The following is a 22,218-nucleotide window of genomic DNA, read 5'->3' on the forward strand; positions in this document are numbered from 1 at the left end:
TGGAGAATTTTCTGATCTGGACAGTTCTTCCTTCCTTCCTCCCCTTCCCTCCCTCCTCCCTCCCTCCCTTCCTTCAAGGATGCATGATGTATGTCGATTAAACACTTAAAAATATCTTTTTATTTGGAAATAATTTCAGACTTGCAGAAAAGTTGCCACAAGAGTCAAAAGAAACCTGTCTACTCTTTATTGGCCTTCTTCTAGTGTTAATATTTGTCCCATTTGTGATTGAATACTTTAAAAATGAATACTAGTGCCTTTTTTTAAAAAAAAATACATCACCCAGATTTTCTAGAATAACTAAATTCCACCTTACTGATTGTGACCATTTAGTCTTTACTCTGCTGTTATGTCTCGTAGCCAGTTGACACTGTGGGCAGATATCACTTCCTCTAGCCTGCCACACGCCCATCTCACCTACAAGTTTAAACTCCCTAACCTTCTTATCCACACACAGAGGGATCCGAAGAAAGGTTTAAAGAATATGAGAAGGGACGGATAGAAGGGAGACCAAAGAAAGAAGTGTAGCTTATTAAACATAGAAGATGCTGAGCACATGGCAATTAGCAGGTGTTGTCATGATCTCTCTATGTACTAAAATTTCAGTACAGAGGATTGTTACCAAGATTATTTCATTTGTCCCTCAAAGGGAGCAGTAAGGCATTGTGATATGCAGCCTTAATACTGCCTTTAAAAACCGGAAGCCCCATTTTGTGTTCAGCAGCCAGTAAGAAACACTGTAACAGGTTTCCATGTAAAGTTACATTTATTGTGGTTTATGGTTTTCTCCACGTATAATCACTGAAATGCATGCTTGCATATACATTTATTTCAGGTGTCAGAGACAAAGGAGCCAAAATCAAAGAGCTGGCCTCATCTGCAAATCGGAGCGCTGCAAGCACCCTAAAGAAGGTTGTGGGATTGAGCAAGGAGCTGTTGAATACATCAACTGGCTTGTCCAGGGTTAATGCCGCCTTACAAGAAACAAACAAACTTCTGCAGGACTCTTCAATGACCAGTACGTTACAGTCTCCCTTCCCATTAGGAGAGTCTGCATCGTGAGATTTCGAACTGGCCAGGTGCACAATGGTGTCTTGTTCACAAACAGAATTCCTAAAGAATAAAAATGCACTGATATCTAGATTTGCATTTATAAAGAAAGAGAAGGGCCTTGGGTATTGCCTGTTGCCGGTGCATTTTTCATATACAGTTGACCTTTGAACATATACAGTTGAACCTTTGAATGTGTGGGTCCATTATACAGACTCGATAAATATAGGTACTGAAAATATATTTTCCTTATGATTTTCATAATAACATTTTCTTCAGCTTTATTTATTCTTACTTTACTGTAAGAATACAGTATAAAATACAGGTAACATATAAAACGTGCTATTTGATTATCTGTGTTATCAGTAAGGCTTCCAGTCAACTGTAGGCTATTCCTAGTTAAGTTTTGGGGGAGTCAAAAGTTTTACAGATTTGCAACAGCATAGGGTTTGAGTGCCTCAACCCCTGCGTTGTTCAAAGGTCAACTGTAGTTAGCAAAATTTCAAGGATTTCATTACTAGAATATTCTATTTGATCCAGTGCACTGGTAATGAAGAACTAATTTCTCTGGTTTTCACCCTACCACCAACTTCTTTGCCACCTTGAACTTGTTAGCTCTGCTAGCTGGAAGAAGAGTTAAAGATGCAGAAACACAAGCCAGCCTTTTATTTGATCGGTTGAAGCCTCTGAAGATACTAGAAGAGAACCTGAGCAGAAACCTATCAGAAATCAAATTGCTGATCAGCCAGGCCCGGAAACAAGCAGCTTCTGTGAGTGTGGGCTTCTGTGGCTCTTGGGGATGTGGCCATCCTATAGCTGGAGCTCTTGATAACTCCAGGACTTGGGGAACTCCTGTGGAGGAGGTGACTGTCACACTGGTCTCCTGGACTTCCACTGATTCAGCTCTTATATCTCAGATTTCTCACAGCCTTGTCTGCAGTATATTTAAAACTTTATGTTAAGCATATTTACCTAAATACATACATATATTTTTTCAGGGGCAACTTACGACTTTCATGTATGTGCCTGTGCCGTGTCTCAAAAATACCTTCTTTCCTGCCCCAGACAGTATATTTAAATATACTACTTAATTAGTCTCATTTTCTGTGTGTTTTTTTTTTTTTTTTTTTTTGCTTTATTCAACATGGTTCAAAATGTTGTTAGCAAAGAGATCTCATGTCTGTATGGAGATTTATAATTGTAGCCTAGATGTATCAATTTATAACTATTAGCGGTAGAGCACGTGGTCAAAGTGTTTACATCTAAGTTTCAGTGGCTGAGTATGGTATTATTGCCATCATTTAACCAACCTGGTGTTAATAATCCGAGTACTTTTCAGAACGTTTGCGCACTATGAGCCTCATCCTCCAGGAGTCAGTCCAACAAAACACTCTAAACACACACAAATCCAGGTCACTAAATGCAAAAAACACTTGATAGCTGGAAAAGTACGAATGTGAGAAAATGTTTTACAGGCATCCATAGCACATGGCACTGGTTGTGCTCTAAAGGAGAGGCATTTCAGGGAAATAATAATACTTTCAACAAAATATGCAGTTGTCACACTACTGGGGATTTATAGAGGATAAATGTGACCTCTGGTCTCATGCTCTTCTGCCTGAACCCTTCTAGTTAAGAAAAAGTTCTGGAATCTTGAATTCTCCTTCCTTCGGGTGGCCTTGTGATTGGAAAAGGGCTGTAGGTTGACCTGGGCTCTGGTTTCTATTTATTTCAATTAAAGTTACCAAATAAATGCAAGCCTGATAGATATTTCCAAATGCTCTGGTTAATACAAACCCATAATCTTAAGATTAATATAAGAAATATATGCAAATACTTAAATATGTAGTAAGGACAAAAATTTCTCTATAAGTATTTGCTGAATGTATAAATAGATTATCCCTTCATTTATTTGTCAGACGATTATCAAATATCCTCCCCGCGTGGTGTAAAAATGCCAAGGTGAACTGGAGAAGCTCCTTGGGTTAAGGAATTAAATCTCACATGAGTGAGACTCTTTCCAACATAAGATACTCTTAAAACTTCAAGAGTGATTTTTTAGTAGTTAAATAGTTCACCAAATGAACTAATTTTCATCACCACCAGATTTCTCACTTTATGAAACCCAAAACGTGACGCATCATCAAGAGAGGAAACCTGCCAAACAGTGAAAGTCTGTTAGGAAGCAGCACTTTTGAACTCTTGGCATGCTGCCAGCATGAGTCACTAAGTGATTAGGACACTTCCCCTTTCCTTTTACAGATTAAAGTCGCTGTGTCTGCAGACAGAGATTGTGTCCGGGCCTACCAGCCTCAGATTTCTTCTACTAACTATAACACCTTAACACTAAATGTTAAGACAAGTGAACCCGATAACCTTCTCTTCTACCTCGGGAGCAGCACCAGTGTGAGTGTGTACCTGCCGAAAGCAACAATGAATCTCTTATGAACATGTATATTTTCTGAATCGGCAGGGGTTTTTTTGTTTTTTTGGTTTTTTTCTTTTATGAAAAAAAAAAAAATAGGGCCTTGGTGAAATCACTAATTCTTCTAAGGAAACTAATCAGCATTTGCTGAACTGGTGGCATCAGATTAAAACACCCAGTACAAAACTGAATGCCTACGAGGAGGACCGTGGTATTGAGGAGAGAGGGCTCTCCCCTCTGCCATCTTAATTGCTAGCTATGGGGTAGAATTTCCTATGTCTTCTGCAGCCTCTTCAGCCACTGAGTCTAGCATTGGGTCTGTAAAATCGATCTTGGTGGTGTTTACCAGGAGTGGAGGAGAGCACCCTAAGGGGCATATCCGAATTATCCAGCCTCCCCCAAGCTCTTCAACCCACCATTCTGGTAGTTCCCAGAAGGCAAGTCCCCTGTGGAAGACCACTGATACCTTTGGCTATACCAGTGGGAATGTGTGGGTCAGAACCTTTGGAGGGGGTATTAGAGCAGAAAATATTAACAAGCACAAATTCTAAAACATCTTCTTTGGAGCTGAGGTGCCGAACACATGCAAGTCTGTGATGTGGGATTTCATGGCTTCTATCTTGCTGTGTGTTTCATGTTCGTGTATTGCCTTTTCAGAGTGAGCAGATAAGTACAGTGCCTTCCCTCATGCTCCTTGTAGGCTGCTGGTGACCCCCCGGGAGATTTCTTGGGGGAACTTTATGGAAGGCATTGTGGAAGGCCATGCTGGTGGGCCAGGGTGGTGGGGCACTCATGTCCAACAGTGGCTACTGTCTTCCATGCTCTGAGTCATGCTCCAGCTCCAGGGAGATGAACATTTAAAGACAAAAGACAGGTTTTTTTGCTTGTTTGTTTTTAAGAATAGAGAAAATGCTGTAGGGAGTCATGCAAACAGTCTGGCACATAAACTCATCCCAACTCATGCCCGCACCCCAGTCTGATTTCCTGGCAGTGGAGATGCGGCGAGGGAAGGTGGCCTTTCTCTGGGATATGGGCTCCGGGTCTACACGGTTGGAATTTCCAGACTTCCGAGCTGACGACAACAAATGGCACAGTATCTATGTAACCAGGTAGTGGAGAAAGTGCTCTCCAAGCATCTCTTTTCTTAAAACTGTACCTTATAAATTTGTAATGTGTTTGTCACCTTATGTAATTGTCTTTGAAACTTCTGGGAAGTCAGACTGCAGCCAAATATAGTTGGTTTACATTACAGAAATAAGGACTTTTTATTACTATTATTATTTTTACAGAAGAAGTAAACTGTTACCAAAGTCAACAATCAAAAGAAGTAAAAGTTAAAAGTTTATGTTACTTTTAGGACGTTTGGTCTAAATCTGAGGCAGCCAACCCAGTAAATTGTGTTCTTCCTTGAAGAGAGGGGTGGGAGGCAGCAGGGTAGAAATGCCACGTGGTTGGTGGGTGTGGTGTGCACACATAGAGGACAGAACGCAAGGATCCAGGTGGAGAATGTGGTTTCTTAAAATTCAGACCCAAAGCAAAACTCTCCCTTGTAAAGCCCCTCTCCAGAGGTAACTCCTTTTAAGCAGCTTTAGGTGTATCATTTTGCTTTTCTATAATATTACAGTGTATTGTTGATGGTGTGTTATGGCTGGAAATTTCTGTCTTTTGCTTTGTTATTTATAGATATGCAGCAATACTGAAGGCAGTGGACTGTTTCAGATACACTAAAACCTTGCATTGCGAGTAACTTATTCTGCAAGCGTTCCACAAGATGAACAAACATTTCTAATAAATTTGAACTTGATAAACGAGTGACGTCTTGTAATACGAGTAGTATGTGACACTGAACATGACATGATCACAAGTGGGCTGACGGTTCTTGAATTTGCTTTGATATACCAGTGCTTTTGGATTACAAGCATGTTTCTGGAACAATGATGCTTGCAAACCAAGGTTTTATTGTATATAATTTAACTTGTTTTCTAGAACTGTCTTAAGCACGAGGAAATGTATATGATTTAGAAGACCTACTTCACAAGAGCTTGGGAGTAAACTGGGGGCAAAGTGGGCAAGACTGGGCGAGGGAGACCAGTGGGAGCCGCCCAGGGACTGTGGGGAGAAACACCTAAAGGCTATGTTATAAACAGATGTGTATGTACGTGGAGGGGCTTGGAATTCTGAAAGTATTCTTTTTGCAATTCTTTGTGACTCTTATAGATTTGGAAACATTGGTTCATTGAGTGTAAAGGAAATGAGTGCAACCCAAAAGCCATCAACAAAAACAAGTAAATCCCCTGGGACAGCTAAAGTTCTGGATATAAACAATTCAACACTAATGTTTGTTGGAGGGCTTGGAGGACAGATCAAGGTAACATTCGGAATGTTCATCTGTACAGGACTGATTGCTTTTATCTGTATATAAAATTAATGTTCAAGTTATTGAGTATCTCTTAGGCAGATGAATATTTTTTGTTTCTATCATTTTGCTTAATGACAGTAAATTTGCAGAGTGGGCTGGTTTTAGAAAGCAAAGGATCCTGCTGGATAAATAGCATAAATGGAAAAGAAGCCAGTGGTTCATTTTGCTATTTGAATTTCTTTTCCAATACTCAAACAGGAAATTCAATATTCCACCTTAATTTCTGTAGTTTCCCTTATTGCTATTCTAAACTCTAGTGGTAGAATAATGCTAATTAGTGTTTAGCACAGGAGCCTATGGTATGTATTTTATTATACCTGTTATCCCTTTACTGAATAAAGTTCAGTCACCTGGACTTACTTGGTTCAGTGCTCCGAAATGAGAGTAAGGGTCTCCTTCCAGCCAGACCCTCACACCTGACATGCTCTGAGCCTCTGTTTCCTCGTCTGTGAAAGGGGCTTCTCTCCAGGGATCCTGGTAACCGAGGTGATCTTTAAGATCCTGTCAGGTTGTCACTCATTCTAGGATCCTACTTAATAATCGGAAGGAAATTCAGTGATTCCAACCTGGCCTTTTTTCTGGATGTTGCTTTCTCAAAATTTGGATCTGTTAGATTTGAGCTCCTAGGACGGAGTTTTGTGCACATAGAGAATTTACTCCTTTCCTTCTGATACGTGTGGGCTGTGCTTGGTTTGCTTGTTTATATTAGAAGTCTCCTGCTGTGAAGGTTACTCATTTTAAAGGCTGCATGGGAGAGGCCTTCTTGAACGGACAGTCCATCGGCCTGTGGAACTATGTTGAACGGGAGGGCAAGTGCCACGGCTGCTTCGGAAGGTAACATGCCCTATAATCTAACACACAGTATGTTATTAACATCTGGCAGCTGCTTAGAGGATTCACGAGCACATACATCATGGGTGGTACAGAGTCTGTGATATCGGACATCTCACCGCTAAGGATGTGATGTAGGTCCTTTACTAACAGAAGTTTGCGTATCATTTTTAACCTCTAAAAAGTACTGTTTTCACTGTGCCATATGCTTTTTCATCATGGATCATAAAATTGAGAAGCATCAGACATCCTCTCCAACAACCTTCTGTCTCAGAGAGCCACAGCAAAGTCTTAGGTAAATCCCTGTGTGTCTTTACTTTGAAAATACCTCCAAGGATAAGACTTTTCTTTGTGCTGTCAGATTTTATGGATAAGTACTTTCCTATTCTTAAATTCTAAAATTCTAGAAATTAAATGCATTTGGCAATGGAGAACAACTACCTAAAATCGTCTTGCAGGTATTAATGTAACAGCAGGCATTTAATAACAAGCCCACTGAGCTCAACACTCCCTGCATTACTTTCTAAAAAGGTAATTGCAGTTTCGTAAATGTACAAGACCTGTTTTCTAGCACTTCAGTAATTAAGACAATAGATTGCCTTTGCCATTAGAGAACTGAAACATCTGATAGGATTCTGTCATCTAATGGGCTGCTCTGTCTAGATAGATATCTGTAATTAACAGTGAGCTGTGACAAGATCAGTTGGAAGCAACTCCCATTACATTTGGAAACTTGTGGGCGAGTTTTCATTTTGTTACTGTCAGATCTGTTTTCTCTTAGGGCTCAGAGCTTGGGATTTTGTGGTTTGAGCCTTTTCTTTGCTACTTTCCCCTGACTCAGCTTGCTTTCAAAGTCATGACCAGAAGCTTGGTTATTGGAACCTTCTGAAAAAAAAAAAAAAAAAAATAGCTTTGGAATCTAACTTACTCAGGCTCCCTCTCCTACCAAACTCCCTCTTGGTGACTTTGTAGTAAGTCACTTACTTTGTGGAGATTTGATTTCTTCTTTCAGAAAAGGAAAATGGTAATCATGTTTGTCTTACCTCCCAAAAGTGGGGTGATGAACACCTAGCATGATGTATGTGAAAATACTCAATGAATTTGAGACTGTTTCCCTCTGATCTTTCTGCAGTGATAATCCACTGCTTTTTAGATAAATGTCTGTTATTTTCTTGACAATAAGCATGTGAAAACCAGAGGTTCTGTAATTGGCAAATATAATAAAAAATGATATTACCTAGTGAGGTAATGGCACTGGCTCTAGAACTCTGGGAGCAGAGAACTCCCCATCACATTTTCCTCATGCTTTTTCTCTAGCAGGGACATTTCCCCAGCAATAGTGATTCGAACTTGAAAAATGTTCTGGCCCCTGGACCTCTGGGCCCCACATTGACCCCAGATCATTAATCTTACTTGTAGAAAGGAAAGTCTTAACAGAGATGGAAAATTTCTAATATGGAAAATGTCCTCCTATGCTTTAGCTGTTTACAGTATCCCCAATTTCACCTGCCATTTTCAACGTTATCTTAAAACCGCTGACCTTAAACTGTAGCAATGAGTGAATCTGATGATTGCTAGCTCTTTTCTTTTGTTGGGGAGGAAGTCAATTTTCTGTGTGGGCACTCGTTTTCTTCTGAGATCTGCCTTCCCCCTGCATGTCTACCCAACCTGGACCTCCGGGGAAAGAGGAAGGTTGCTCCAAACTCGGGAGGGACTGGCAGGTGCCACCACCCTCCCGACGCATGTCCTGGAACTGGCTTTTTTGCTGGAAGGCTGACCACCCAGCTGAACCTTAGGGTCAGACTGACTCATTAGCTTAAAGTTTTGATTAAATGTTTTTCTGGGCACTGAACAAATCAACTGGCTATTCTTATACTGACTACCACTTCTAAAGTATGTTGTGTGTTTTTTTTAAAGAATACTAGTTTGATAGGATATTAATAAATACTTTCTTAAAGTGGGGGTGTCAGATGTGTCCTGACCATAAATGTTTGGGAAACAGTGTGTTAAATGATTTAAGTACATTTCCTGATTGTGAGGCATCCAGAGCCTCTAATGTGCGAACGTGCAGTAACCCTGTCCTTGATATGGGCTGGAGTTGCACCATTCCCAAACTCACTTGATCCCAAACTTTTTAAAAAGCAGCATTCCAGAGTTGCTGGTGTTCCATAGAACACATACCATGGCAAGTGCTGAGACAGACACAGCTGATGCTTTCTGTATTTGTAAACTGAATTGTCTTCATTTTAGGCAACCATCCCTACCTATTAGACAAAGACTTGAGCTCAAAGAATTAACAAACTAATTCTAGTAAATGAATCAATTTTAGCAGACCAGTGATTAGAATTCAGTGTGCTTTGGACCTCTGCGTGTAACCTGCCGTTTTAAATCATTAGTGTGGTCAACTGATGTCCTTTAGATTTACTAAAATAATTTTCTCAATAGAAACATTTACCTGTAACTTTGACTTATATTTTTTCATTTATTTTTTATTTTTTTATTTAAAAAATTTTTTTTTAACATTTTATTTTTGAGACAGGGAGAGACAGAGCATGAACAGGGGAGGGTCAGAGAGAGGGAGACACAGAATCTGAAACAGGCTCCAGGCTCTGAGCTGTCAGCACAGATCCTGACGCGGGGCTCGAACTCACGGACGGCGAGATCATGACCTGAGCCGAAGTCGGCCGCTTAACCGACTGAGGCGCCCCTAACTTTTACTTCTATTACCAACTAAATGAATTGAATTTTTTGTTTTATTCCTCGTTGGATATATTTACACTTCTTTATATGCTATCAATGTATGTTAATAATTATGAACAATCTCTTAAATTCTTAAAGGATATTACAAAAGAAACCATGGATTCTAACAGTTTTCACCTAAATATGGGAAAAAAACCTGTTTATTTAATTAACAGGACTTTATTCTTGTATTAGTTACGAGTGGATGTTGTGATAGGCTGTGTAGCTGACCTTTGGGATAGGTCAGTCACCTGCGTTCAGGGTACTCTTCTAGGTGCTGGCAAGGTCAACGTCAGTCACATGCGTTCATCTCCTCCAACATCTCCTGGTGTATAGGAGAGAGAGCCATATGAAAGCACAGAGAAAGTACTCTGTGCTGTGGCAGGAGGAGGTGACAGGTGAAGCAGCATCTTAGGCCTGGGCCGAGGTGCTACCCCACTCACTCTCATAACAGCTGCCCAGAGTGCTGATGGTACCACAGTAGGTATTACCCCTGTCACGAGTGAGAGCTCGGACCAGAGGCCTAGTCATTCTTTAAGGCTCACAGGGCTGAGGGCTGGGGAGGGAGAGTGTCTCTCTAGGCCTGCCTGACTACAGGACTCTCACCTGGAATTGCTGGGTCTGGAACAGAGCTCTCCGTAAAGTGCTCTTGCCAACCCTGCTTTCATTTGTCCCGGGGCCTCTTGTCTGGGCAGGGGCCTGGAGCTGCCTTCCTGTGGCCCACCTGCGATCAGGCACCTGGGCCTCATGGTTATAGAATGGAAGCCTGACCCACAAGGGGGCAAGCCCCAGAAGTGTGTCACTGACCCCGGGTCAAGAACCTCCGAAGACGTGCATTCACAGGTCGGTTCATTTGAATGCACCCCTCTTTTTGCTGCCTCATTGGGGCAGGCCCTGCTGATGGAGAGAAGCCAGAAGTAGAGAGTCCACATTCTTGAGAACAGAGAACTCAGGAGTTCTGGGGAAGGAGAGGGTGTGTGCAGCGGAACAAGACAGATTTCTGGAGTTCTGTTTGAAACCTGGTTTCACTATTTTCTTGGGTGTGCTCTTTAAAAAGGTACTTAATTTTTGAGGTTCAGGTTTTAAGAGGCAAAATGGCAGCCCTTCAGGGACCTCTGAACAAAGCAGAATCATCAGAGCTAAATGTACTGAACATACAAGTGCCAAGCACTGTCTAGAGAACTTGACATCTATTAAGTCATGCACAGCTTTCCTGAGAGCTGCTATTGTTTTCCTTATTTTATAGATGAAAAGAATGAAGCGCAGAGACATTAGGTAACTTCTCCAAGTTCGCACAGCTAGTAAATTGAAGGACTGGGATTTGAACCCCAGCAATCTGGTTCTAGAGTCCGCATCCTTAACCCCATGAAACTGGTCAGCCAAGAGCTAGAGCAATGGAACATGCTTGTAGGAAGTCACAGCTTTAGGAATTAAATAACAGAGAATTAAGCCATAGTTTCTTTTTTTTGTTTTTCTGAGCCGAAGTCGGATGTTGGTTTTTTTTTTTTTTTTTCAATATATGGAGTTTATTGTCAAATTGGTTTCCATACAACACCCAGTGCTCATCCCAAAAGGTGCCCTCCTCAATACCCATCACCCACCCACCCCTCTCTCCCACCCCCCATCAACCCTCAGTTCTCAGTTTTTAAGAGTCTCTTATGCTTTGGCTCTCTTCCACTCTAACCTCTTTTTTTTTTTTTTCCCTTCCCCTCCCCCATGGGTTTCTGTTAAGTTTCTCAGGATCCACATAAGAGTGAAACCATATGGTTATCTGTCTATAGTTTCTTTACGCAGAGTGCATTTCCTTTAAGTTATATACACTTCCTGAAAGAGGTCGAAAGACAGCAATCTTTAGAAAAAACTGGACTGTGGGAAGCTATCAGTTTGAAACCCCAGGTTTCACAAAGCACCGCTATGTTCTGTGGATGGAAACGGTGTCACCGTTGGGTTACTTGTCCTGCTTGGAGATACGGCACTGAGTTTGCTTATTCCACTGGGAGAAGTACAAATTCCTACCCCAAACACATCAAAGTCCAAGTTTCACTCTGAAGCCCAGAAACATTTTTTAAACCTATTAGGACATGTTCCAGATAAGCTTACTTTGTAATTAAAGCGTAAAGTCAGCCTTTTGAGGTGTGGGAAAGACCAGAAAACACTCACCTGGGAAGTACTGAGGTCTGTATTAAATAACTTTGTTCTAAGTTCATCCCGCAGATTTTTGATATATATATATATATTTATTTATTTATATATTTATGTAATATATATATATATACATATATATATATATATATATATACACATATATATATATATATATATGTCAGTGATTTTTTTTTGCAGTGGTCCTTCTGCTACATTGATGTAGATTGGGTTTTCCATCATTACTCCAGTTTAGTATTAGTTAAAACCAGCAGAGGGTGATAACATGCTAATATAAAAACTACTCTGAAAGCTTTGGAATTAAGAAAGGACAGTTACATTAAAGGACATTGGAACAAAGAGTCTACTTGATAAGTAGAAATATTTAGAGCAGTTATCCATCCTTTGAAGACATTCCTTTTTACTACAGTCAACACTGCCTACATTTTCCTTTCCATATAAAGCAACTGGCATTTGTTTTGCATAATCTCATGGCAAGCATATTTTAAGATATGATTTATGCTTATCAGATTATGGAAATAATAGCTCTACCAGTTTTTGTGAGGGAGAGAACTCAGTAAAGGTATTTCTTCTCCTTAACTGCCTTCCTGAGAATAGATTGTTATTTCATCTGCTCTGCTTTGCAGCCCCCAGAACGAAGACTCGTCCTTCCATTTTGATGGGAGTGGTTATTCGGTTGTGGAGAAGACGCTCCGGGCTACCGTGACTCAGATAATTATGCTTTTTAGTACCTTTTCACCCAACGGGCTTCTTCTCTACCTTGCTTCAAATGGCACTGTAAGAGGCTTTATGGGAAAGCAGACTCCACCGTGTATATACAGTCAGATTGCTAGGAGGAGATTTATGTTTAATGACTGTTTTATGAGCATATGCAAATATAATGTATACATATGTACGCCATACTATTTCCCCGTTTCAAGAAATGTATTATAAATTCACCAAAGAACCTTTGGAAAATACAGTACAGAGCACCAAGGAGAAAACAGCCTTCCAATCGTTGTAGAGAGCAGTGACATTTGTTATTAAATTTTGACCTTCATAGATCTTGCTCCACATTCACTGTGATCCCTGTGGCCTTTGAATTCCATGGACAGGAATTTCATGTTATTTTTATCCTATTGTGCACGTGATCTCTCTGTGTATCTTCTAGTTTTATTTTTAGGACTGGCCCATGTAATCTCAATGAAAAAGATACAAAGATTCCATTTCTCTTACTGAGTTGTGGATTTGGGCAACAATGCGTTTCTCTCCTTTGTATCAGTGTAGTATTCTAGAAAGTCTTCCCCGACACTTCAGTTTCCTAACAGAGACCTCGGACTGTTGGGCCAGATCCAGTTTGCTGAGTTTGACTTTGGAAGACTTCTGCCATCCTTGCCTTGGGAGGGAAAGGGGATCCGTAAGAATGACATAGCCCTGGGTAACTCTTTTCTCTTCTTCACAGAAAGACTTTGTATCCATCGAGCTGGTGCGTGGCAGAGTTAGAGTTACAGTTGACCTGGGTTCAGGGCCTCTTGCTCTTATTACAGACAGACGCTATAACAACGGAACCTGGTATAAAATCGCCTTCCAGAGAAACCGAAAGCAAGTTAAGTGCACAGAAGGGCAAGGAGATACTGGTCACTCTCATAGAAATAGAAATCCTTCCAAAATCAGCAGTCTTTATGTACTTTGTGGCTCCTTGGGTATTCTTGAATGATACTCTAATAGAAAGCCATTGTTTTCTTTGAAATGCTAAACGCCAGGATTCACATTTTGCTGGAGAAATATTATAATTCTATTTTCTATGGTTTCCAGGTGCATTACTTAACATTAAATGCTGCATTGGAATCAAGGATCAAATCCATTCTCTTTTCTGCCACACACACACTGCTGTCATTTTAGTTTTGTATATTCTGGATTCACTGACTTTTGTACAGTGGATTTAATAGTCAAGAATACTCCCTGGTCAAATGTGCAGAATGTGAAAGAGTATGTCTTTATAAATGAACTTTGGTTTTTAATGCAGAAAGTGATTTTCATTTTCTTGTCTCTTCTATTTGATCTCATTTTAGGACTCCTAGCAGTTATTGATGCATATAACACCAGTTATAAAGAAACGAAGCAAGGTGAAACTCCGGGAGCATCTTCTGACCTCAATCGTCTAGATAAAGATCCAATTTATGTGGGTGGATTACCTAGGTCAAGAGTTGTAAGGTATATCACATGGCCCAATTGTCATGCCTGTAATTGCCAAATGTGTCAGTTTCCCAGGGCTGCCATAATAAGGTGCCACAAGCCAGGGGACTTAAACAACTGTGGAGGCTACAAGTCCAAAATCAAGGTGTCGGCAAAATTGCTTCCGTCTGAGGGTTGTGAGAAAGAATCTGTTCCATGCCTCTTTCCTAGCTTCTGGGAGTTTCAGGCATTACTCAGCTCGTGGATGGCTTTCTCTTTGTTTATTACACTGTCTTCCCTCTGTGTATGTCTCTGTGACCAAATTTCCCTTTTTAAATTTATTTTTGGATGTGAGCAGAGAGACAGGGAAAGATAATCCGAAGCAGGCTCCATGTTGTCAGCACAGACCCCGGCGTGGGGCTCGATCTCATGAATCACGAGATCATGACCTGAGCCAAAATCAAGAGCTAGACACATAACCAACTGAGCCACCCAGGTGCCTCTAAATTTCCCTTTTTATAATGACAATGGTCATATTGGATTAGGACCTATCCTAATGACCTCATCTTAACTTGATTACATCTAAAAAGACCTTATTTCCAAATAAGGTCACATTCACAGGTACTGGGGGTTAGGCCTTCATCATCTTTTGTGGGGGACAAATTTTAATCCCTAACGTCTGCCTTGATTCAAACCACTGTGTGTCTACTAATTGGGATGTAAAGAAATCCTCCTGCAGTAAAATTAATGATTTTCTATTTGTTGCCTTTAGAACATCTAGTGATTGTTACTAATTGTTACTTAATATGGTACAGTATTCTTAGACCCCACTTCCCATCATAAGTTGTTCCTTCTAGACATTTCAGAATAGTAGAATCTTTTTCAGGGCAAAAAAAAAAAAAAAATCATGCTGTCTGCATTTCTCCTTTGTGTGATGAGAATGAATAATGTATGTGAAAGTTGAAACACCAGCATCAGGAAGTTGGAAGAAAGGTGGCAGAGAAGGCAATGAGATCCTTTTGTAACACTGATTCATGTTTAGCTTTGTGACTTTAATAATTTACATAAGATCTCTGTGGGTCTTTGTTCTTAGTTGTGTCATTTTGGACTGGACAAATGAAGCCCGAAGTTTCTTTCACACCATTAAAAACAAAAACCTCCTATACCAAAGGCCAGCAGTCGAGGCAAGATAGATTCTGGGGAGTGGGATTACCAAATGTCCAAACTGATTCATCTAGCCCAGTGGTCTTCGAAGAAGTTAGTAGCACGGCTACTACCCTACTACTACAGCACTAACTACAGCTGAGTTCTTATATGCAATCCTAATCAGTGGCACGGAAGTGCGTCCACACTGGTTGCTGTTAAGCTGAGCAGTCCAGATCCACTCCTCACCCCTTTCCTTTGCCAGAAATTTCTGAAAGTTCCAAGGGACACAGCTTACCACCACAGTCACCAGTACCCTCCCCCCACACCCCATCTTGAAATGAATTACACTCAAACTTCAGGGGGAGTTGGTCACTTGTCCCAGGTCTTACCCCTCTGCCAGGATGGAGCCAGGATTGGAAGCCAGTCTCCTAATTCCCGATTCCAGATATCGTTTCCTCACATGGTGGCAGCAGGGTGGGTGCTCCTGTAGCAACAAGCTGTGCCACAGTTCATCTGTACTCTACCGAGATGGACACTGTGCAGACAATGGAGAAAAGATCCCCCTTTCCAGGAAGACATTCCAAATAAGACTTTTATGCTAGAAGGGACCTGGGTATCTATCAAGACCAGCCTCTTCAATTACAAAGGAAAAAACATATCCAGAAAAGTTAAAATCGGCCCTAAATCTTGAGTTGCCTAATGGTCTGCAGCTCACTACTCAACACAGAGGGAAAGGAAAGTGAGATGTGACTCTAGCTGGAAACCATGTGACTTCAGAGTTCTGTGACTAGCTGATGCTTCAGAATATAACTTAGAGATGTTCAGTCATCTCCATATTTTGGAAATGAGAGACTGATCATATTACAACCTCACCCCAACCAGAGTGTGGCAACTTCTATTAAGAAAAATATGGTAGTGGGGCCCCTGGGTGGCTCAGTTGGTTCAGCATCCAACTCTTGATTTTGACTCAGGTCATGATCTCACAGTTTGTGAGATCAAGCCTCACATCAGGCTCTCTGCTGACAGTGAGGAGCCTACTTGGGATTCTCCTGCTCCCTCTCCGCTGCTCACATGTGTACACACACTCTCTCTAAAAATAACAAAAAAGAGAGAAAAATATAGTACTGATTTGGATTTCAATCTATGTGCTATTGTTTCCTTATGACTGTGTACTGTCTTTCTTATAATTGGCCTGTTTTAATGAGTATATTTATTTATTTATTTTCGTTTATTTTTGGGACAGAGAGAGACACAGCATGAACGGGGGAGGGGCAGAGAGAGAGGGAGACACAGAATCGGAAACAGGCTCCAGGCTCTGAGCCATCAGCCCAGAGCCTGATGCGGGGCTCGAACTCCCGGACCGCGAGATCGTGACCTGGCTGAAGTCGGACGCCCAACCGACTGCGCCACCCAGGCGCCCCTAATGAGTATATTTAAATTGCAGTGACTACAGTACTTTCCCTTAAAATATTATGCATTTTTGTCTAGGTAGCCATTTAGTCAAACTCCCTAAATTCAACCCCTTTCCTTGGTCCTAAGGAGAGCCTTCATTAGACCTCAAGTCTTCACCATCAATATCCTTCTTAGTGGGAGACTTAGACATTTCTGCAAAATGACACATAGAAGCAGATCTTCTTTACCTGTAGGTCTATTTTTATTCCTTCTTTCAAAAATGGAGTTATAAAATCCAAATCTTGTTGTTCTCATGCCCTTCCCTACAGGAAAGGTGTCACCAGCAAAAGCTATGTGGGCTGTATCAAAAACCTGGAAATATCCAGATCAACCTTTGATTTACTCAGAAATTCCTATGGAGTGAGAAAAGGCTGTATACTGGAGGTGGGAAGCCTTTAATATTTGAATGAGTTTTTGCAAATGTCCACTGACTTACCAACATAATAAGGTAGTAAAATCTAACACAGTGCGATGGATGGAAAAGAGATGATGGGGAGACCAGCAGTAAACCCCACCATGGGCGATTCAGTGCTTAGGAGTCCTGATGGTGTTCTTCTTGCCTCCTTTTTAACCAGCCTATCCGAACTGTTAGCTTCTTGAAAGGTGGCTACGTTGAATTGTCACCCAGGTCTTTGTTGCCAGAATCGGAACTGTTGGCAACATTTGCCACCAAGAACAGCAGTGGCATCATCCTGGCTGCCCTGGGCAGGCATGGGGAGAAGCAGGGTCATCGGCAGGCCCATGGGGTGAGTAGCTCAAATGCTATTGTTATTCAGCCACAGGCTCAAGAAGCACTAGTTGGAAAGTGACTTGGTCGTGAACATTATCGTAGCAGTGTGGCCAGTTGTTTATAAGTGTGCATTTTAATAAGTAGCAGTTACTATCGCTGAATGTCTTCCCCTATGCATCAGTGACCTCTTTGTGGTACACATTTTTCTTGTCTGGCTACGGAGAAGGCAGATACTTGCTGTCTACCCCTCATTCTTTTCAAGCTCATTCAGAGTTTTTCCACATGTTAGGTGGCTACTCTTTATTCTAAGGCTAAGAAAGTAAATCCTTCAGTTCTGTAGAGTTTTTTAGTGTGCTGCTCCACGGAGCACAATTTTCCTTATCTACAAATAGGATTGAAGTCAGCAGAAAGAGAAATGTGGCCTGTGATCAGCACAGTGGGGCAGCTGTAGAAGAGAGAAAAGTTGATGGGTTTCCATATTTATATTCCATTTTAAGAGCATAGATTTACCCTTTCTTTTGCTCAAACTTGCATATATCACGTAATTTGAAGAGGCTTTACAGAATGCTAATTTACGGTCTTAATGAAGTAGAGGTCACGGCATACTGTCCTCTTTTGTGCAAGATTATTTGTAGACATTGCTGTGTGATGATCACAGCCACACTGCAGGGTGAATGCTGCTTATCCTACGTTTTGCTGAGGAGGAAATAGGTTCAGAGAACCTTGTTAACCTGCTGAAGGTCACACAGCTGATATATGTCTGAGCCAGGACTGGAACACCAGTGTGTAGACTCCTAGTGCCTCATGAGCCACTTGGCGAAGGTCTAACCATGACAGAGTGGTTTATGGGCCCCACCAATCTTTTTCTTTTTTTCCTAGTTGAGATGAAATTCACAGAACATAAAAGTAACCATTTTACAGTGAACAGTTAGCATTTAGTGCTTTCACGATGTGGTGAGGCCACCTCCTCTATCTAGTTCCAAAACATTTTTATCACCCAAATAATAGCCTGTGCGATCAAGCGGGCCCTTCCTGTCCCCTCAGCAGCCCAGTCCCTGGTGGCCAGCGGTCTTCCTTCTGTATCTCTGAATTTCCTGATGATCTGTATTTTATATAAATGGGCTCATACAGCATGTCATCTTTTGTGTCTTCCATTTAGCATGTTTTTGAGGTTTGTCCACATCGTGGGATGTGTCAGTACTTCCTTTTTATGGCTGAATTGCTATTCCATTATACGTACATAACTTACTCACTGATGGACATTTGGGGTTGTTTCTACCTTTTAGCTATTGTTAATAATGCTGCTATGAACATTCATATCAAAGTATTTGTCTGACTACCTGCTTTCAGTTCTTTTGGGTATATACCAAGGAGTGGAATTGATAGGTCACATGATAATTCTATGTTTAACTTTTTGAGGAACCAATAGACTGTTTGCCTCCACCAGTCTTAAAATTTTTTTTTAATGTTACTTTATTATTGAGAGAGAGCACAAGTTGGGGGGGGGGGGCAGAAAGAGAGAGAGACAGAATCTGAAGCAGGCTCCAGGCTCTGAGCTGTCGTCATAAAGCCCGATGTGGGGCTCGAACCCACAAACTGTAAGATCATGACCTGAGTGGAAGTTGGACGCTTAACTGACTGAGCCACCCAGGTGCCCTGCCTCCACCAATCTTAATAGGACCATTTGCAAATCATAGTTTGCTGCTTGTTCAGCAAAACAGAATGCTCACAAGGGCATTGTGAAACACTCACACTCCCGTTCTGCTGGTGGACCAATTTTCAATGTGCAAAATAGTTCTCAAAGCTTTAATAATTTCCAAACTCTTCCACCTTTTAAACCCACTTTTAGAAATGTTAGGCCAAAAAAAAAAAAAAAGTGTACACAGGCAAAAAACAAAAGTACTATGTATGGTAAGAAAAATTGGAAACTAAATTTTTAACAATAAATCGGTCAATGATTTACAGTATATGTATCTGTTAGTACATATGGAGGCAATAAAAAGTATGAAGTAGAAAGGGAAATCTTTGATAGGGTTAATGATAAGAGCATAAAGCAGAATGTAAATCATATGAACAGAGATTAGAAACTCATATACAAAATTTAAAAGAGTTGTGTTAGATGGTGATATTCGTAATAAGTTGCTTGTTAATACTCTCATATTGTCTTCATAATTTTAAAAATCACGTGGCAATATTTTTTCTGTTGAAAATCTCTCAGCAACCTTCCCAGCCCTTCTTTTCCATCATGCTGATTGAAGGCCACATTGAAGTGCACGTTAACTCTGGGGACGGAGCAAACCTGAGAAGAGCCGTCCTGCGTGCTCCCAAGGGCACATATGGTGACGGGCAAGAGCATTCCATCTCTCTGATGAGGACTGGGAGGTATTCACATACAAGGCCCTGGTGACCTCGACAGTAGGAACCATGTTAGGATACTCTTTGCAGTAAAATGATTGGGATGACTAGGATGAAGTCAGGAAAATTCAGAGATTTTACAGCTCCAGAATAACTCTGGAGCCCTTCTAGAAAACCTCCCTCAAAAGTAATTTCATCTGCTTGGTAATAAGATATTTGTGGAACTTTCGCAATTAAAAAACCTTAACCCTGCTCTTTTCTGGGGCCCAGTATAAAATGTTTTACATCAGATTAATTCTGTGGCAGATAGTATCATAGTGTGAGTAGAAAGCATTATATCAATACTAAATAATAAATGTCAAACAGTAAGTAGGAACACAGTAAACAGAAAACAAATAGTAAAATAGTAAATAGTGTTGTATCAACATTCCTACATATACCCCTTTCAAAGCGGTAGACCAAATGTTTCAAAAGCATGCTGGACATTTTATCACAGGTAAAGTAAAAGAATAATACTCTCCCCAAGTGAATTGAACTCAATAGTATTTAATAACGTGATTCATTTTGGGAGGATGTTCAATTGTAAGTGTTAATTTTTAAGACTCACCTTTTTATTCACTTAGTGTTGTTAAAATTTGTCTTCAGGGAACTTCTGTCATTCAGTAAGAACTTGTGAAATTATGTATTAAAATAGTTATGTTTCATTACATTTAAAAGCTTTTCTTTTCTCCTTTGACCTTTTAGCATTATCACTGTCCAAATGGATGAGACAAATCCTGTAGAAATGAAGTTGGGCCCATCAGCAGAAAGCAGGACAATAAATGTATCCAGCCTGTACATAGGGGGAGTTCCAGAGGGTGAGGGGACATCAGTGCTCAAGATGGGAAGATCATTTCACGGCTGTATCAAAAACCTGATCTTTAACATGGAGTAAGTGTAACTGCTCTCAACATGTTTTTGCACTTCCTAATTTTTTAAAGCTGAGTACTGACCCTGACTTGCTATCTAATTTTGCTGTTTGAGATTACCTAAAATCCTACAAGTTTCTGAATAACAAGCGAGGCCTATTCTATCGCAAAGGTCTCCCAAATGGATTCTACTGGATTAGAATAGTGGATATATCTGGTAATCATATATTAAAAAAAAAAAAAAATGAACATCAGTTAGTTCCACAGGACTATCAACAAACATCAGAGGTCAAATGCACTGTTGACATGCACTTCAGGGAACATAGAGATTTTGTGATGCAAGTTTCTTGCTGTCTTGAGCTCACTGCTTTAAAGGAACCTTTATGGTGGGGTTTCTTGCAGCTTCGGATTAATGGCTCCTCCTGAAACAATTAGTGCCTAATTAAGAACTGGAAGTCTGTTTTCCCTGTGGAGCTCATTCTGAGTAAGAGAACGGACACATGCCCACATGCCCATGGGTATTTATTTCTTCTTCACTTGCCTCCTGCCTGCATAAGAGCACTGGTGGCACAAAAGCGGGGCTACAACCTGCAGGTGGGGGTGCGGAGCCAGAATCTGCCCAGGACAAGCAAGCTCCCTCCTGCCTGAACTGCCCATTTGCCTTGAGACCTTAAACAACGGCTTGGATCTCTGATGGTCGCAGTGTCCCCTGTAAAAGAACCTCTTAGGAGTCCTTGGACTTTGGAAGAATAAAACATTACACTGGGTTTCAGCACGATTATCATGTCAGAGCCTTGGTTTGTACAACTTATTTGTACAGTTGATTTATTTGCCCAGTTCTCTGTTTATAAATAAACTGATTCAGCATCTTACTACTGAAAGCCCTGAGGCTGAGAATTCCATAGGGCAGAAATGCTTCTGCGCTGTTCACAGCCACGTCCTCAGAAGGTGCCAAGAGGGTAGACGCAGACAGGACATGTTGCAAGGGCTGCAGAGTGAAGGGAATATGAAAAGAGTGGGTCGGGACTTCCTGGCAAGTGTAAATCTCTAAGAAAGAAATCAGTGTTTAACTGAGGCCAGTGTGTAGTCGTGCGAGAGCCAGAGACAGGCTCATTCTCTTACCCTGGCCAATGCTGCATTTGAGCCAAATCTTGAGGGATGCTCAGCGGTGGCCGGGAGGACGACACGGGGAGGGGCTGGAGTGGGATGGGTCGAAGAATCAAATGAGGGAATATGTAAGACTTACAGACTTCTAGTCACTGGAAGATGGTCAATTTGGTTTCACTAAGAGTAATATATTAATGGTTTTTCATAAGACTGTAGTGTTCAATAATCAAATGACTTTGGCTTCTGTGTTGGCTTGTACATAGTATCTTAATTAATTTTATAAACACTTTGTATCTAGACATTTGGATTTCACGAGTGCGGTTGGTTATGAACAAGTAGATTTGGACACCTGCTTGCTTTCAGAAAGGCCGAAGCTGGCTCTTCATGGAGAGGACAGCGAGCTCCCGCCAGAGCCTCAGCCTTTACCAAGTCTAGTAAGAGGGGCTTTCTTTAATTGTATCAGTCAAGTACAGTCAGAACAAAAGCGGGGACCTTGTTACAAAGGTGTTGGGAAAGCTGAAGGAGCACAATGGAACAACAGTGCCACGGGAGAAGGTGGTGCTACCAGGAACAGGGGGAGTGAGTCTGAGCAGAGAGGGTCTCCTGGTGAGTACTGGGGCACAGAGAAGAAAGGTGCTGTCAGGGAGGCCACCTGGAGCTGGAAGGGAGGGAGAAACACTCCAGCCTTTTCCATTGACCCACCCTCCAAACCCCCAGATGGAAGCCATTTTTACTTTTT

General features: G+C 41.2%; 1 protein-coding gene and 1 long non-coding RNA gene across 3 annotated transcripts in view; one reads left to right on the plus strand and one right to left on the minus strand.

The window, feature by feature from the left end:
- Positions 1-22,218, plus strand: part of LAMA1 (laminin subunit alpha 1) — a 168,552-nt gene that overhangs the window by 133,936 nt on the left and 12,398 nt on the right. For both annotated transcript variants that reach the window (XM_053902399.1, XM_053902400.1), the window contains exons 43-56: positions 836-1,018; positions 1,666-1,820; positions 3,313-3,456; positions 4,451-4,584; positions 5,693-5,843; positions 6,604-6,728; positions 12,254-12,404; positions 13,069-13,211; positions 13,677-13,820; positions 16,649-16,763; positions 16,955-17,125; positions 19,328-19,491; positions 20,209-20,394; positions 21,778-21,913. In XM_053902399.1, the coding sequence (XP_053758374.1) occupies positions 836-1,018; positions 1,666-1,820; positions 3,313-3,456; positions 4,451-4,584; positions 5,693-5,843; positions 6,604-6,728; positions 12,254-12,404; positions 13,069-13,211; positions 13,677-13,820; positions 16,649-16,763; positions 16,955-17,125; positions 19,328-19,491; positions 20,209-20,394; positions 21,778-21,913 (2,102 nt within the window). The remainder of the gene's footprint in view (positions 1-835; positions 1,019-1,665; positions 1,821-3,312; positions 3,457-4,450; positions 4,585-5,692; positions 5,844-6,603; positions 6,729-12,253; positions 12,405-13,068; positions 13,212-13,676; positions 13,821-16,648; positions 16,764-16,954; positions 17,126-19,327; positions 19,492-20,208; positions 20,395-21,777; positions 21,914-22,218) is intronic.
- On the minus strand, positions 16,137-20,213 carry LOC128777065 (uncharacterized). The gene is made up of 2 exons (XR_008422225.1): positions 20,072-20,213; positions 16,137-19,509 (listed from the first exon to the last, which is right to left on the minus strand). It is a non-coding gene; the product is annotated as an uncharacterized LOC128777065 (long non-coding RNA).

The sequence above is a fragment of the Panthera pardus genome, unplaced genomic scaffold, assembly GCF_024362965.1.
Source record: "Panthera pardus isolate Hobbes unplaced genomic scaffold, ASM2436296v1 HiC_scaffold_15, whole genome shotgun sequence".
NCBI lineage: Eukaryota > Metazoa > Chordata > Mammalia > Carnivora > Felidae > Panthera > Panthera pardus.